Source organism: Synchiropus splendidus, chromosome 19 (assembly GCF_027744825.2).
Source record: "Synchiropus splendidus isolate RoL2022-P1 chromosome 19, RoL_Sspl_1.0, whole genome shotgun sequence".
Classification (NCBI taxonomy): Eukaryota; Metazoa; Chordata; class Actinopteri; order Syngnathiformes; family Callionymidae; genus Synchiropus; species Synchiropus splendidus.
The window spans coordinates 16,318,124-16,334,992 of NC_071352.1; the positions used below are offsets into that span (position 1 = coordinate 16,318,124).

General features: G+C 51.5%; 1 protein-coding gene across 1 annotated transcript; it reads right to left on the reverse strand.

Annotated features, from left to right (window-relative positions):
- Positions 1-8,235: 8,235 nt before the first annotated feature.
- ubtf (upstream binding transcription factor) lies at positions 8,236-16,453 on the reverse strand. The gene is made up of 22 exons (XM_053851972.1): positions 16,018-16,453; positions 15,368-15,535; positions 13,822-13,877; positions 13,226-13,398; positions 13,064-13,147; positions 12,633-12,788; positions 12,471-12,535; positions 12,088-12,214; positions 11,912-12,022; positions 11,695-11,828; positions 11,490-11,631; positions 11,388-11,429; positions 11,207-11,317; positions 10,695-10,850; positions 10,480-10,626; positions 10,228-10,338; positions 10,073-10,161; positions 9,745-9,934; positions 9,626-9,673; positions 9,497-9,550; positions 9,295-9,429; positions 8,236-8,822 (listed from the first exon to the last, which is right to left on the reverse strand). The coding sequence occupies exons 3-22, from the start codon at positions 13,859-13,861 to the stop codon at positions 8,715-8,717; spliced, it is 2,223 nt and encodes a 740-aa protein (XP_053707947.1). The 5' UTR covers positions 13,862-13,877; positions 15,368-15,535; positions 16,018-16,453; the 3' UTR covers positions 8,236-8,714.
- Between the last annotated feature and the right edge of the window lie 416 nt (positions 16,454-16,869).

Sequence of the window (16,869 nt, forward strand, 5' to 3'; positions counted from 1 at the left end):
AATGAAATATAAGGCTAACTTAAAAGCTAAACTATTAGCATTGCTGGAATATCTTACACGCCTGAAGTGTAACTATTGTGGTGGAAAAGTGACTTTTAAAAGTGACATTCAATGTGAAAATGCTGCTCAGTGATTCAGTTCCCTACGTAGCTGAGCAGCTAATGTAGCACTCGCGCTAGTTTAACCGTGCTAATGTCTTAACAGAACAACAAACAATGTGGCTTCTACAAAAGCTGTCACAGTAGTTTAGTTTGTCAGTGGATGTTTGTGATGCATTGAAGAGCCTCGCCAGCTGAACAGAAAATACTGGTGAAATATCCCTTTTGAATCCTGTGCCCCCAAATCCTGCCCTGTATTTGTTTCATTATTAATGCGAGGAGCACTCGCTTGACACTACCGCGCTAAAAGGTCACTTCCTCTGGAGAGTCACGGCGGAGGCCACAGTTGAGAACGTCGCGTGGTGAGGTGTGCGTGTGAGCAGGACTTCATGTAACGTACAGCATCGCGTGCAACATGCCTGTCATAACCAGGGGGTGGTGCGGCTTTTCTACACGACTCTATATATAGCACATGATGAAGCTCCCGCGCTGAAGTGCTGGGTGTGTGCGCGCGTGTGTGGTGGCCTGCTGGTGGAGACCCCTTTGTTGTCATTACTCACGGGTCAGCGGGAGCCAAACCCCAGATGCAGGGAGTGCAGCAGGCACAGAGAGTAAGTGACTCCTGCACAGACTGATGTCAACAAGAAGGCGACACTGATGTGATTCTGCTCGATGGTCAAGCTACGACAGCACAGATGCAGGGTTTCACAACAACGTCGCTTGAAGAATGGGACACGTGTGTGTGTGTGTGTGTGTGTGAAACATGTTCTTGCTCATTGGATTCTCCAATATTTGAGAGGAAGCATGTGAAGCAGAACACAAAAGAAAACAGAGATCGAGACATGGAATTAAAATGGAATATTTTCAGAGAATGAGGAATCAGAAATAAACAGAGGAGAGGATGGCATGAAGGTCAGGGCCCTGGGAGGAGCAGCAGTCCAACTGAGACAGGGCTGAGCGAGCAACACAGATAGGAGCGATCACCAGAGAGAGCACGACAAACAAGAGCGCAGCAGCAGAGGAGCCTTTATGGTCTGGAGAGCTTCCAGCAGGTGAGGAAGCTTGATTGGAGAGTGGGTGCAGGTGAGGGCGCTCACAGAGGGGGGGTGGGGGGAGGAGCAGAGGGGGAGACATAATAAAATAAAACCAATATCTACGCCAATCATGACAATATGTTGCTCCTTTTGAGGGTGTTTTAGCTGTTGCTCACGTTGATCCTTTTTCAAACAGGTCATAGTCTGAACCATTTTAGAAGGCAACATTCCGGATGTGTTTCTGCATTCTCACACATTAAAGTTCTTTGTTACATGTGCCTCCTTTGAGGTTTTTCTCTCTCTCTGACTGGTGGGTTTCTCCTCTCATCTGAGGTCACCAGCTTTGGAGTGACCCAAAGAACAAGAGGGAAGTTGAGTCATCCATGAGAGACTCGCAGCAGAGCGTCAGAAGCCAGGTGAGGTGCTTCAAAGCGACATGACCTTCCTCTGGACCTCAGGAGAAACTGCCCCTCCAGACCCGCTCACCAGCTCACGCCGTCAACAAAAGTCTGAGCAGCGCAAAGAGGTCGGGCACAAGCTTAGGATCGGAGCCCATTTTCAAGGAAACTGTCTCTTTTCTTCGCTACATTTCTTCTTAAACACACATCTGGAAGACGCCGACGCTCCCTCAGGCAGCGGGAGGCGCATCAGAAAGTCGAGGCGCCCGCGGGCGATCAGACAAAAGCAGCCGAGCCGTCTGTGACCCGGCTCGCTGCACTGGCAGTAATGTGCAGTGGCAGTAATGTGGGTGAAAACATGCCTGGAAATATTTGGGTCTGTTGTGTAAGATCAGGCGCTTCTGCACTGCGCCACTTGTTACACAACCAGCCGCCGGCCCAGATCCTGGTGCGGTTTCACCGGGAAGATGCTGACGGACAAGCCTTGCCTGAGCGGGAATGGAGGGGAATCCCCTGGCGCCGCTGTGGACTGACCTCCTCCTGGGCCCCGCACTTCCTGCTGCTCCTGCCTCACTGCCTACCTGCTGCTGCAGCTCAGCCACAGCATGGCATAACAGAGAATCCTGTCCTTCCTGCAGGTCTTGGATCTTTGGTGTCAGCGGCCCTGGGAAGGGTCTGACTCCAGCACCGCTGGTTTAAAAGCAGCGCCACCAAAACAGGCTCTATTCATTATTAAAGCTCCTGTTTTTCCCAGGCTGCCCCAGATAAGCACCTGACCCTGGTTCCACAGCAGCCCAGCCGACACCCGGCTCTGCGTCAGGTCGGGCCCGCCGTTTGTGCGCATCCATGTGCAGCATGACGGACGCTCGGGGGCCCGGCGTATTTCGGGACAGACAGGAACGTTGGGTCAAAGGGTCAAGTCACCTCCCTCCTGTTTCGCCGCTTCCTTCCATCACTCCTGCGCATTCCTCTGCCTTCAGCTCTCTCTCTAATCCGGTCCGCTTCAGCGCCGACACTTCCAAAACCTGAGCTGCCTTCATCGGCACTGATATCAGTGAGAAGGTTGCGGGTTCAAATCCATGTCTGAAACAAGCTCTCTGACAGAGACACAGCGGTTAATGGATGCACTCCAGGCCCCAGGCTGTTGGGTCTTGTTGGTCCAAACTCTTCGCAGTTTTCGCCTCCTGGTCGTAATGTGATCGACGAACGTCCGGTCAGCGTTAACACCTTTTCAAGATGGGCCTCCTTTAATTAATTTAAGTACGGTGTAATGAGCCGCGGCCCTCTTCGATCTTCAGACGGCGAGCTTCTCGCACACATTCCGATGACGGACGACTTCCTCTCCGATCATCCCGACTTCTCGCCCCCTCTTTCCTGCTTAATGCCCTACATTCAGAGCATCGTAAAGCAGCTCGGGTTCCTCTCCGGTACGGCGGCGTCTCATTAACGGGTCTCTGCGAGGGCCGGCCGCTAATGGCTCCTGCTAATGTGCTGGAGCTAATGGTCCCGGGCCGACCATAACCGTGAGCTAACAGCACGGGTGACGGATGAGCCGCTGCATCAAGAGAAGAGGGATGGCCTCAGGGGGCGATGGTCCAGGTCCAGCCTGGCGATGGCTCCCGGGGGAGACGCAGACCAAGAAGAGAGTGATTGTGTGTTGAGAGCACGGCACTTTTTCAGTCCCGCGACCGAGTTTGTTTTATTTCAGGCACCTCATGTCCTGCGACGCGGAGTTTAGGTCACATGACAGGCTGCACCTCCGAAGGTGGAAGGGTCTATTGCAGCGCGCTCATGGAAGGAGCATCATCAAAACACACCTCTTAGAGGCACCGTTTGACCTCAGAGACGCTCCTGCAGTGGGAGGAAACCAGAGCATCCAGGCGTATCCCACATGAACAAGGAAGGAAGGCACAAACTCAGGCAAGAGAAGGCTTACTCCGAAGAGTTTCTAAAATAAAATAAAATAGAAACGCATGAGAAAAGAAGTGAAACTGTGAAAAGCATTACTCATAAATAAATACATGATAAATCAAATGAGTTACATAATACAAAATAAAAACAAACAAAAAATGCATCGAAACTCTTGAAATGACATGAATGACAATTCAGATGTAAGAGAACAAAACTAAATTCATCAAAAAAAAAAAAAATTCAAGGGTTTGTGAGACCAGTTCACAAGTGGTCCAAACCCGTCTGCACTGTGGGAGGTGGAGTTGCGCTCCTCATGAAGCAGCAGAACCACCTTGCAATAGAGACTTATCCCTGCTGCTACGCCGACCCTCCTCCGGTCAGGTGAGAGCTTCATTTGCATTTTCCTCCATCTTAAAACAATCCCATCTGTCTCCATCGCAGGCAGCGCCGGCGCTAAATGGAGACATTACAAGCCAGAACACATGTATAAAACATCCGGCTGACCTCTCGCAGAGCTGAGTTCTCCTGCTGAAGCAGCAGCTGGAAGGTCGTGCGGCGGAGGGATGAAGACGAGTCGAGGTCGGGGGGAGTCGTGGCGGGCTAAGGACCCCGCCGAGGCCCGGGCCACTTGATAGAGACGCGCCGTTACGGTGACGTACGGCCATTAGCCGGCTCAGCTCTTTACCTGGAGCGATATGTGGCGTCGCAGTTAGCATTAATGTGATCATTCGCATTCAGGAGGGAAAGCGGCGGATGAGCGATGTGCCACATGGATAGTGGGCTCCTGCGCTCACTCCCACATTAAATGACACTCCATCTTGGCTGGGAGCGCAGCCCTGCTCCTCAATGTTCCCCAGCCGCCCTCCATCATCGCCTCCTGTCTCTCCGCACACAGCTCAATGACTCTCTGAATCACTTTCACCTCTACCTTTCTTCGCTCTCTCCATTCGCAGCTGCGGAATTGTCGGAAAACTTTCTTCACGGATCAGCGTGAAAGCGTTCCGCAGTTAAAGGATCATCGCGACATCTGCCGCCAGCAAACAAACCAAGGTCCTTTGGCCTCCCGAAATTGTCACGTTCGCAAGTACGTGACTCACGCCAGCGCTGCAGGGAGGCTAGCTCCACCGTCCTCCTTCATTTCACCGGACAAGTCGGAAACTGATACTGCTCATGCATCGCAGACGAGCTGCGGGCAGGTTGTGGGGGCAGCATCCGAAATGAAGAGACCCAGACCCTCCCCTGAACCCAACCTTCTCATGTCGACAAGAACTCACATGAAACAGGAAGTCGATTTGTGTGGATCGACAGGCTCGTTATTGGTGCTAATATCTGATATATCTGATCATGCAGGATAAGTCTGAAGTTAGAACCTTAATTTTGCTTCCATACGCAGTTTCGTCCTGACCACCGATCGGGTCCCTCCCGTTCAGAGGAAACGAAACAATAAACAATAAAAAACAACGATAAACAGCAAGGTTATTATCGCTAACAAAAACAAACAACTGAAATTGTAAATCATTTTTGTTCACTGAAATAAAAATAAAAATAAAAGTTTTTCAAAAACAACTAAAGGAAAATGCAGTCTGTTTACAAAACAAGCTAAAACTAAAATTGTAGTCAAATTGTCCTTTGTTTTCCCGTCGTCATTTATTTCATGATGATGAATTTAGAATCTATTCATTTGGGTGGTTGTTGGGCAAAAGCCTCTTCTTACCAAACTTGATGCATGGCTTTTACATGGTCTCTTTCGTTCACTGTTTTTGTGATCGACCACCTTGTTCCAATACCCCACATTGAAGGAAAAAAATCAAATAACTAAAACTCAGAAAAACTAGGGTGAAGCTAAGCATTTTTCAAAAACTGAATCTAAACTGACTGAATTTGAAAGACAACAATAGAAAACCAAATAGTCCCAAACTATGATGACCTTGGTGTGGAGCTAATGCTAAAACACAGCAGCAGCCTGACGTCAGCATCAAGGTCCCTGGAGTGGAGTGAGACAAACATGGCGGGGGCACAAACTGCATCACAGCTGGGGTGAAAACGCTGAGGTGATCGTACAGGTGTGACACCAAATGTCGACACACACAGAGGCGTGCGCATGTCGTCCATCCTCGTGAGCCATGAAACGCCGCTGCCCCGCCGCAGGATCCTCCTAATCCCCCCCAGCTCCTCCTCGCTTCCCTGCCACAGACAGACAGTCCACTTAGTGGTGGTGCATGTGCGTGTGCGTGCGCGCGCGTGAAAAAGCCTTCCCCAGCTTCCACTTTGGGAGACGAGGTGCGTCAGAGCGTGAAGGCTAGCTGTCTGTTCGGATTACGTCCGGTTGCTGGGCACTAACTGTGTGTGTGTTTTCTTGGAACTCGTCCCGGCAAATTAAACTGAAGGAATCCACGTCTGAATCTCGTCCAGCTTCGACACACTTGGGCACCACGTGCTGCCCTGCCGCGACCCCTCGCCTGTGATGACTGGCTGAGGCCAGGCTCCAGGTGAGGCCACACCCACCAGCAGAGATCAGCTGCTTCTCATTTCTTCAGGACTTTTCACTGCTGTGTTTCATGGCGGGCAATGAATCCTGCTGTATTGATTCGGCGCCCTAAACGCATTGTGGTGTGTTCACTTCGCAGCGTTGCCTGGCTTTCGGTCAGTGAGCATTTCGCTTGCTCTCGCACCATTTACACCAGCGTCTCCTGCATGAGCCATGAAAGATTTAGGCAGAGACTCTGACCCCGCCCTCCTCCGAGGAAGAAGTCAAAATAAGATCAGGTTTATTTCGCTGTTTGACCAAATGTTCTCTGCCTGGACTTTGCTCCTTCACTCGAAGGGAAGCCGAGTCATCCAGGAGACACTCAGTCGGAGCGGAGCGTCTGGCTGATGTCTCTCAGTTGACCTGGAACGCCTCTGTGTTGGACTCTTAACTTCAGTAGATGCCCCCACCATCTTAAGCAGAAGAAAATGGTCAATTTTCAAGTTTCAGTCTTGGATGAAGAAACAAAAAAGAAAGGAGCGCCAAGAAACGATGAATGCGGGAGTCATGTGAAGCAACAGCATGATGAAAGATGTTTGACGCTTGGAACATCACGTCACCTTCCATCCGGGATTTCCAAACTTCTGCTTCTCCTGCGAGCTCAACGCGGAGGTCACATGAGGTTCCCGAGTCAGAGAAACCTCTGCGCTTCACGTTTCGACACTGTGAACCTGAAGTGCGTCTGAAGTGCTGAGCAGCTGCGGTGGGGAACAGGAAGTGGAGCTGGTGAGAGATGAAGATCAGACGGCGGGGTGAAGTGATGCGGCCGCAGCCTGAAGGAAGAGCGTTACCACACGGCTGCCTTTCACATGCCACTTCCTCATCGCTGTCACGCTATGAGGCCGGCGAGGGCGGCGGCAGCGGCGGCGGGTGTTGCCACCATGGAGGGTTCACACCGGGTGGATGCAGTCGGAGCGGTGGAGTTACGCACCAAGGTTGGTGGACCGGTGCAGACGTTGCTCAGTAGGTTGCAACGCAAGCAAGAGCACAGATGGGCCCTGACCAGCAAAGTTCAAAGGTCATCCCATTCCCCGAGCGCACGTCACCGTATGTTGTATGTTCTGAACCTGGTGACACCGGTCGTTGGGTCCTGTTATTTTGTCAAGATGGCGGAAGTAGAAGCACAAAAAGTGAGTTTGAGAGCAGCATGTTGACTCGAGACGGTGGAATGGTGACGGTGAGAAGGAGGTGCACAGGAAGTCATGACCTGGCGACGTCGAGGAAACGTGGTGACATGACGAGGTGGGAAGGTCACGGTTGGTGGGACCAGGCGATTCAACCCGAGATGAGATGGAGCTGACAAGGGGTGAACAAACAGCAGCTTTTCCAAGATATTTTATTTGCTGAAACACTCAAACTACAGGGACATGAGAACACCCTCGGCTATAGAAAACATCAACTCGTTCAGCAGTACAAACTGGTAAAGCGTCACCGTTTTTAAACATCTCTGTACAAACCAACAAAAGGAGACAAACTCAAAACGGTGAAACTCCAAAACAAGAGTCTCCCCCTCACGACGAGGGTTTGTCCAATCATCGGAACGCCACGCACTCAATACAAAAAAAAAACAAAACAAAAAAAAAGGTATGTACAAAAACTCCACTGGAGGGTCGGTTCCCAGAGCAGACCCTGGCTGGTTTTTAGTCGTGGAACCGAAGACGCCACAGCACCGAGCGGGTTGAACAAACCGAGAGAAGCCGGATATTTACATTCATGGTGTTGCTAGGACGCCCCACTCAGGCACAAGCGCTGGCCGCCTGCTAAAGCAAAAACAAACCACTCGCACCACTATCTACACCGTGCATGCACACACAGCAGGACTGAGGGTTGAAGTGCATACTTTTTTGGGATCTGCTTCAGTCCAAACCTTGGGGGGTGAGGGGAGGGGGAACGACAACATTCATCCAAATCAAGTGAAGCAACACGTTCCTCTTTAAAAGCTGCTAACTAAACTTCAGGGAGGAATTGTTCCAGAGCAACTATGCAGCGCCCACAAAGACGTCCACACGTATTCAGAGAAATGCCATCCAAAAAAAAATAAAAAGAATTTGTTCCAGCTCAGAAAAAATATAAAACAATTTGAGGAGGTAATTTCTTTCCAAACTAAAATGGACATCTGTCGCGCACGTGCCTCTAAAAATATATAGATTTGCCTCTCCAGCTCACACCCAAAGTTATCAGCTCCCTGTGAGAGATAAAAATTGGCAGATGCGCTGTAAAACCGGTAAAACATGCTGGTGAGAACTTCATGGGCGCTGCATGGGGAGTAAAAAAAAAAAAAAAAAAAAAAGTCCAGCAGAAAAACATTCAAAATGGCTTGTTTTTTTTCCTGAAACGTTTCCACCGACTTAAGAACCAACGAATAAAACCAAGACCAGAACTCGAGGAGAAAGAAAGCTATGAGGAGAACAAGAACTGATATCGTCTGATAGATCCGTTCAAACAAAAAGGAAACATTCTGAAGAGTGCAATTCGTCGGCCCCACCTCCCCTCCCCTCCCCTCCCCTCTCCCTCCCTCCCTAAAGTCATCTTTGGCTCTGGAGAAGCCGTCACAACTCTTCGTCCACGACCGCTAAAACAACACAGAACCTGGACGATTCCAACTGGACCGTGTCCGAAGCTTTTTACAAACTGAAATGGAGGAGGGGGGCGTGGTGGTGGTGGGAGGAGAGCAGGGTTGGCACAGTGGCTGGAGCTCCCTGGACTCTCCCAGGCTCAGCAATGCTCAGTTATTCTGGACTCCGTTTCAGTCCGAGTCCGAGTCGGACGAGCTGTCAGAGTTGGACTCGCTGCTGCTGTCGTCTGATTGGTTCTCCTTCTCGTCCGCGTCTTCCTCGTCATCGTCCTCCTCATTCTGGACAAGACAAGTGTCCATCACTAACTCTATGGAGCTTCATACATGGAACTTTGATTCGGACCAAGGAAAGGTCACCACAAAAGTGGGCAGTTCTTTTTAAATTCCTGCTGCGGAAGGAAGGAACAGACCCTCCCGCTTCTCTTCTCGTGTCACAGACGAAAAACCTGTTCACGTTCATCACGTTCACATTCAGCGCCTCCTCCAGACTATAAATGTCAACACTGAGTGAGTGGCGGCACCTAGTGGCCAAGAGAATTCACTGCAAACGCATGAACTTCATTTAAGTTTACCACGAATTTTGAAAGACTTAAATTCCCAAAGGGGCAAAAATAAAACGTGTATTTATTTTATTGCGTTATCAGAAACTTTTCAGGTGAATCATTTTCAAATATCTTGAAAACAACTCATTGAATTCACGACACTTTTCGCCCCACTAGAGGGCGACCTGTGACAAACGGGTTCCACTTACATCGTCGTCATCATCGTCGTCGTCATCATCATCATCGTCGTCATCGCTGGAGGAGTCCGCCTCTGACGAAGCCTTCTCGCGCTCGTCCTCCTCGTCCTCGTCATCGTCGTCGTCATCTTCATCCTCCTCCGTATCCTGCAGGACGCCACGTTCAGTCGAGCCAGGAACCAACGCCGGGCCCTCAATCAGCAACAGGACTCACCGATTTCTTGACCTTCGCCACGGGGCCTCCAGGTTTGGCTACATTTCTTCTTTTCTGGAAGCAGGGAAGGCAGAGGTTAAGCTTCCAGCCGGGGCCAACGCTGCGCCTCCATCTCCAACACCGACTCACCTGTGAGTTGTACTCCTTGTACGTGTTCCGCTCTTGTGAGGACAAACTCTGTGAAAGAGGGAGCGGCGGGGTGAGCGGGGCTTGAACACGCTTCCACAATCCAGTGACTCTGCACTTACCGCCAGCCACTGCGTCAGCAGCACCCTGTACTCCCGTTGCTTCTCCTCTGCGATCTTCTTGTAGCGGTCCTTCTCCTTCAGCGGTAACCTCTGCCAGCGGCTGCCGATCTCCGTCATGCGCTCCTTCATGGGCAGGTGATTGAGCTCTCCGTTGGACAGCATCTCCTGAGAGAACTTCTGGTAGCCGTTCCTGCAGAGAAGCACACACTCACGTTCAGCAAGTTTACAAAGGAAGCATCAGCTCAAACGTTTCTCTGCTGCGCCCTCTGGTGGTCAGACGATGGACATTACAGTCGACCGCTTCAGTTCAGTTCCATCAGCAACTTACGATGGCGGTCTCTTGGGTTCACCCTCGAACTTCATCTTCTTGGCAGAGGCAATGGTGGCAGGAGGCGAGCGCATCTCACACAAGTCTCTCTGTGGACGACAGGAGACGTCTTAGCTGAGCTGAGCTCACGTCGGCAGGAGGCCGGTGTGTCCCACCTCATATCGCTTTTGGTCCTCCGCTGCCTTTTTTATCCACATGATCTTCTCCTTCTTCTCCATGGTGGCCCAGGTCACCTCCATGGCCTTCTGTGCCTTCGGCCTGTCGTTCTGGGGAGCAGAGGGACAACATGAGCTCTCACGCGCTTCATCCGGCATCAAAGGTCAGAAACTGGAACATCTCAAATGTAAAAGATGGAAAAAAGGAATACAAATCCATCCAAGATTTTTTTTTCATCCAAAACGGCTGACCTTGAACTTGGCCAGGTAGTCGCCGATGACACTCTGCTGCCAGATGTCCTGGGCCGTCTTGGGCGGGTCAGGGAGGCGCGTCCGGTCCTCCTTCTCCTTCTTCTCCGACTCGGCCTTCAGGACCATCTCCAGGCGCTTGTACTTCTCCTGTGAAAGCCACAAGCCTGGTGAGTCAGATCCAGCTTCAGACCGACGGCGCCCACTTCGCGTCATGCCTTCTTTTTGTCCGGCAGCTCGTTCCACATGCGGGCCAGGAGTCTGGTGAGCTCGCTCTCCGAGAGATCGGGCCGCTCCTGCTGGAGTTTGGGGCGTTTCTCCTCAGAGAAGATGAACATGGCTGATATGGGCCTTTTGGGTTTCTCAGCAATGACCTACACGACGACAAACCATCGTTGAGAAAGGAAAAGCAAACTGGAACATTTGCATTTCCTGCTTTCGGTCTACGTTGCACGAGCAGAGTGGGCTGCCGGCGCCAAGCCTCTCCATTCACTATCTATCACCGAGCCAAGTGGAAGTTTGCACGACTTCACACGTCTCGACTCAAAAACGTGCCATTTTACAAGGAAGGACAAGCGTAGTTGCAGTTTAAAAAAATGATATACGAGCCAGTGTCACCGGACGGAGTTCTTAAATGCCCGAAAGGTCACCACTTCGATGACCCAAAGACCGAACCAAAGCAAGTATTGCACCCCACGTCTGAATCAACAGATTAAAATTCTCCACTCACTGCAGGTTTTGAGTTTTTCTTTTTTGCCGCAGGACTGTTGGCTCCGCCCCCTCTCTTGAATCCTGGCTTCTCCTCATCGAGCACCCTCTGCTGCTCCTCCGCTGACAAACTCTGCGGTGCAAAAGTGAATGGTTCAGTAAAGGCGTCGGGCGAGGAAAGAGCGGCGCTGCGAGGGACTCACGCTGAGGAATCTGTTCATCTCTATTTCGTACTCTTTCTTTCTCTGTGGAGGAGAGCAGCGTGAACAACGACGCTCTTTCAGGAGGAGGAGTCAGAGTCTCACCTGTTCGCAGCGCTTCTGATAGGCGTCCTTCTCGACCTGCTTCAGCAGCTTCCACCGCTGGCTGCACATCACCATGCGCTCCGTGCTGGGGACGTCCTTCATGCTGGACATCAGCTCGGCGCAGAACATGGAGTAGCCGTTCCTGAGGGCGTCAGATGTTAGAGGGAGATCCGGCATGGAGGCCGCGCGCCCGGCTGAGACTCACGGGGGAGGCTTGTCAGGCCGGCCATCGGACTTGTCCTTCAGGTGTCGCTCTGCTTTGGTGAGCGTGGACTTGACAATGTCGTCTTGGGTCATGTTGAGCTCCGGGTGCTGCTGGATGTACTCTCTCATGGTCTCCTGGGGGAGCAGACAAACTCAGTGAGGGTCATGTCTCCATCAAGCCAAAGTCCATCTGATGTGGAAGCCAAAAGCCGTCTCACCTCATATTGCTTCTTCAGGTCCAGAGACTTTGAGATCCACTTCAGCCTCTTTTTGTCTGACAGCAGCGTCCACTGTTTCCCCAAACTGTCTTTGATGTCCTTTGTGGTTGCCTGGAGGTCAAAGGTGACGTCCGATCAAACGGCTGACTCAGTGGTGACAAAAATATAGGACCTACATCTGGGTGGGTTTTGAGGAAAGCCTTCTTTTCATGGTTATACCAAAGCTGCTGGGGCGTCTTGGGCTTCTCTGGAACGTTGGAGCCCTTCTTGGTGATGCTCTCCATGAGGTCTGGATGCTCTTCCCTGCAAACATGGAGGAGCATGTGTGAGTGACCTCGGCTCATTTAAGAGGACCCAAGGTGGGGAGAGAGAAGAGAGGAGTGTGAAGGAAAGAGGGGATGAGGAGAGGTGAAGAAGAGAGTGCAGGCAGGGTGGAGACGACGTGTACATGCTTTAGAGTTGGAAGAGTCAGAGATGACGAGACTGAGTTGGTGGAGAGGAGAGACAGGGTTGGACCTATGACGTCCACTCTGACCAACACGTCACACACCAGCCTCACCTGAACTTCATCATGCTCTGCACAAACGTTTCCTTGTCTCTTAAGAAGTCGTCAACATATTTTTTCTGCCAAATAAAAGTGAAAACATGAGTACTGTCACCCCTAAAAACACGTGACACATGACTCGCTGTGTTCTCATTTCATTGGTGGTCGTGGACTGACCTTTTTCTTGTCTGGCAGCTCTCTGTACTTCTTGGAGAGGATCTTGGTCAGGTCCAGGTTGCTCATCTCGGGGTGCAGCTTGGCGTACTTGGCTCGTTTCTCCATGAAGAAGCGGAAGTATGGAGTCAGGGGCTTTTTGGGGAAGTCGGGGTGTTTCTGCGGGTGAGAGGAGAAAGAGGAAAGGGGGTTTAAGGACGTGGCGAGGGAGGTCGGTGGCCGCTGTGGAAGAGGAGGACGTGAGGCGAGAACCAAAAGTAGGAGGGAAGAGCACAGCAGGAGGGTTTTATTCAACAGACAATGTGCAACCTGAGCAGTTTGGAAATTGAGAGGACGCAAAGCATTCAGATGAGAAAGTGCTGAGTGTGAGACTCATGTTCTGGAGCTGGTGAGGGCGGGAAGGTGACTGGAGTTTCTTTTGTCCAATGACTCACCTTGAGTTTCTTCCCCTTGTACGGGTTCTTGATGTAGTCCTGAGCGTCAAATATCAGTTCAGTCAGAGTCCTGAACTTGCGGATCTTCACCAAAACAGAAAGAGCTTCGGTGAGTCAAGATAGCAGGACACGGGTGTAACACGCGCCCAAACTGTCGCCCACCTCTTTTGACACCTCCAGCCACTTCCGCTTGCACATTTCCGCCGTGTACGAGTTGAAAGCCACTTTCTGCCAGTCCAGGTGGGACTCGGACGTTTTGTATTTGGTCACGTCTTTCTGAGGAAGAGCCACTTTCATGGCGTCCAGCAGCCGTAAGAGGTCATCCTGCGCCCACGCTGAAATGGAAAATTCAGCGTCAAACCAAAACGTTCCTGGAGCTTTGTTGCTCTTCTCTCATCAACCAAGCCTGGAACACAAACGTGTCTCAGTTGCGGTCAATAAGTGATGACTTGTGTTTGATTTAACATCGTTACACACAAGATGTTAGGACGTGGAGCCCATCGTGGGGCCCTCTCTTGGAGAAGAGAACCAACAGGACGAGACAAAGCATTTCCTGTTTGTGTAGGAAGTGAGGGGCATTTGGACTTCAATGTAATTGAAAGCTTTAATATTACAAGAACATGTTCATACTTATACTATATAGATTTATGTGACTTTGAATGCAAACACAAAAAAATGTCTAAATGAAAAAAAAAACGATATGTAAAAGATAATTACATAGATAAATACCGGCATGATTGAATGCGTTTTAGATTCACCTTGTTCTTGGGATGTTGCCTCCATCATTTCTCCATTCATTTGTGGTGTCTCAAATCTGCACAAAATATCAGACAGTCGTGGTTCAGTCAATACAGCGATGAGACGAACCACCAGTTTTGGATGACGTGGTGCTTCTTCAAACTCACCCCCCATTGGCTGGTTCAAATGTAAATATATATATGTATGTGATTTGTGTGTGATTGTGTTCTCTGGGTGTTACTTTTGCGACGAGGTGACGGCGTTGGGAGTTTCCTGGCTCTCAGACGTGGAATTTCAATTTGCCTCCACATAATGGGTTCAGTTCATTACACCGCCCCTTAAACGTTTACGCTCCATGGTGAGACAGGCTATCGCTGGTGACGGCTTCAAATCTCAAATAACACTGCGCACAGCTCCGACTGGCGCCGACATCAGGCGTCGCCGTCGAGGCGAGTCGCGAACGTCCGGGAATTTGCTGCGATGATTTCCCCGACAAACGCACCGCGGACTGCCGCAGGAGCGACCATTTTCTCGCCCGGAGCCGAGCGCTCATGGAGGACTGGGAGTCGGAGCGGAGAGTGGGGAGGATCCACGGAAGGAGGAAGCGAATGGACGTGGGCTTTCAGGCAGCTGTAGGCGACCAGCTGACTGCGGGGATCCGCTTTCGGTCGACGACGAAGGCGAATGGACGATTGGAGCTGCAGTGAGTGCGCCACACGGCAGAGGCGCCTCGTCACCGATGGCAGCGGATCTCGCTCCGCCGTGCGAGCGCTCCAACCCTCCCCTCCAGTTCTCACCCAAAACCCTCTCGTAATCGCTTCTAAATGCGATCAGCTCTTATGGAGTCACCTTTACGGCTGGTTTTGGTCACTATTCTTGCTTCTACGTCGCTAATTCCGTGCATCATCGAGCGCATTCTTCAGCGAGGCGTAGCCGACGTGTGCTCCAATGATGGCGGCCGCTTGTTGTTCGCTGTGTCCTTGATGGCCCCTCGCTAAGCGGGGGTCCTCCACCGAGCCTTTTCTTCCATCCAATTCCCTCTGTACTTCGATTTTTTATCGCAAAATTCCACAGCTTTCGTCATATTTTAACACGTTTAACTCACATTCCACACATTTAGTGCCGAAATCCAGCAAATTATTTAGTAAAGATGCATATTTTTTAAACAAAAACAACACAGTTGTATTGATATATGCGTGACGGCTTAAAGGCATTTTCATCCTTCGGTTTCCTGCAAGTCGCCGACTAAAAAGCGCGATGTTTCGGTAACGCGACATGGTCTTCAAAAGGTCCAGAAAACGCATCGCAGTGGTGGGCACGGGCAACTCGCTGGACGCCCCCGACAAACAGCCGTAAACGGCGGAAATGTGCCTTAAAACAGCCTGTAGCTTTTTACTAGGCTGATGTTTATGCGTCCGGAGCTATTTGTGTGTCTGAAAACCGCACATTAGACATTTATTTTTGAGTTAAAGGAGCAACCGAGAACAACCGAGGCGGAGAAGGAGGCTGTGTGGCGCGGCAAACAGCCCCAGGTCCGCCATGCTTCTGCTCGACAAGGCAACCTACCGTGACAAGGTCCAATGGCGCAACTGCAAAAGCGAGAAAACGAGGCTCGCGACTCGAGCCTGGGCGTCGCGGGAGTGCGTTTCCCTCGACTCGGAAAGCGCTTGAGCGAGGGACAAGAAGGCGGGTTCTCCGAAGCGCTGGTCGTCGGTGGTTCTGGGGCTACAGTCACTGAGAGAGAGAGGGGGAGAGAGAGGGCGGTGAGATATTAAACCCAGATCCCTGATGGCTAACCGAGAGAGGCGGCTAGCTCTTCCGCCACCAGCCGCGTGGAGCCCTCGGCGAGGGGAAAGCCAGCGCGCAGTCCGTCCTCCGGAAACACACAATCGCTCCACAAACCGATGCCGTCTCGACCAAAGTCGCTAAAACGTCCAACTCACTTGGTTCAATTCCACCCAAAGACTATATTTAGGCGAGGGCGAGCCGCGCCGCTTCCTCCCCGCTGTAGAGGACACGACACACGGACATGGCCGACCTCGTCGCGTCGCTGCCTCAGCGGCTGGTGGCTTCCGCCAGTACAAAGAAAGCGGCGCGCAGAACGCTGCACCGAACACACGAGCGCGTTGCTAGTCGATGTATTTTGCGCGGATATTCGGTTTTGTGGTGGGGTTTCCCTTTGTGCAGCAGCGCGAGCGGCCGCGGGGCTTTCTTACCTGCTTTACGGCGCGAGCCTCGGCGTCGCTGTGGAGGAAGAAGAGGGGAGGGTTGAACGATCGCCAGCACTGCGCCGTCCGCTCGCGGCTCCAGTCCCCGCAGAGACGGTCCTTCCCCCCGCCTCCATCTCACTCGCCGTCTCCCTCCACTCATCGCGCAGCAAGCGTCCTCCTCTGAATCCCGACGTTTGCGGTGACCTCCCCGGCGCGGTTCTTTCTCTCCCACCCGGGGTTTTGCACACTTCCAGGCGGCCCGCGCCTCCTCCACCCGCCGCCTCTCGCGCACTTTTGTCGGATGTTTAGAAACTTTCATGGAAGTTGAGACCTTTGTTATACAATCCGGCGCCAGCGAGCGGAATTCATGGAGACAACATGTGTTTAGTCCTCGTCGCGTGTGGATGTGTTTGGTTTCCCTCAGGTTTGTGTGACTTTAGTTGACCTCGCTGTTTTGGCCGCGGAGCGTTTGACAGCTTCATGTTGTCACGCGTTTTGCCTTTCAACTCCACCTCGTGTGTTTATGGGCGGAGCCAGTGGCCGTCCAATCACGTCCGGCCAGGAAGTGCGAACGTCTGTTCAGCCACTCGGCCGAGTCAAAATGTGCTGCGTTTATGTGCAGTCGGAGGGTGAAATACCATGTTTGATTTTGTCAATCGTTTCCATTCGAATTGTGATGGATTTATACAATAAATGGTTTGATTTACACCCCATGTTCTCAGTTTATTTTATCGTTATCCTCCCAACTGCAACATCCCTAAATATGTCAAATAAGGAAGAGCTAGTCTGAGGTGAGAGAAGGCCCATGGGTGTTCCAGAGCGCGACCACGGAGTGTGGGGGGTCCGGGAGACGAAGGG

What these genes read in the sequence shown, in the direction of transcription:
- ubtf (XM_053851972.1), bottom strand. Translation starts at nt 13,861, where the DNA reads ATGAATGGAGAAATGATGGAGGCAACATCCCAAGAACAAG. An exon ending in CAGAGCATGATGAAGTTCAG is followed by an intron (nt 12,215 to 12,470) that starts GTGAGGCTGGTG and finishes CCATGTTTGCAG; the next exon opens with GGAAGAGCATCCAGACCTCA. An exon ending in ACTACCTGGCCAAGTTCAAG is followed by an intron (nt 10,339 to 10,479) that starts GTCAGCCGTTTT and finishes TCTGCTCCCCAG; the next exon opens with AACGACAGGCCGAAGGCACA.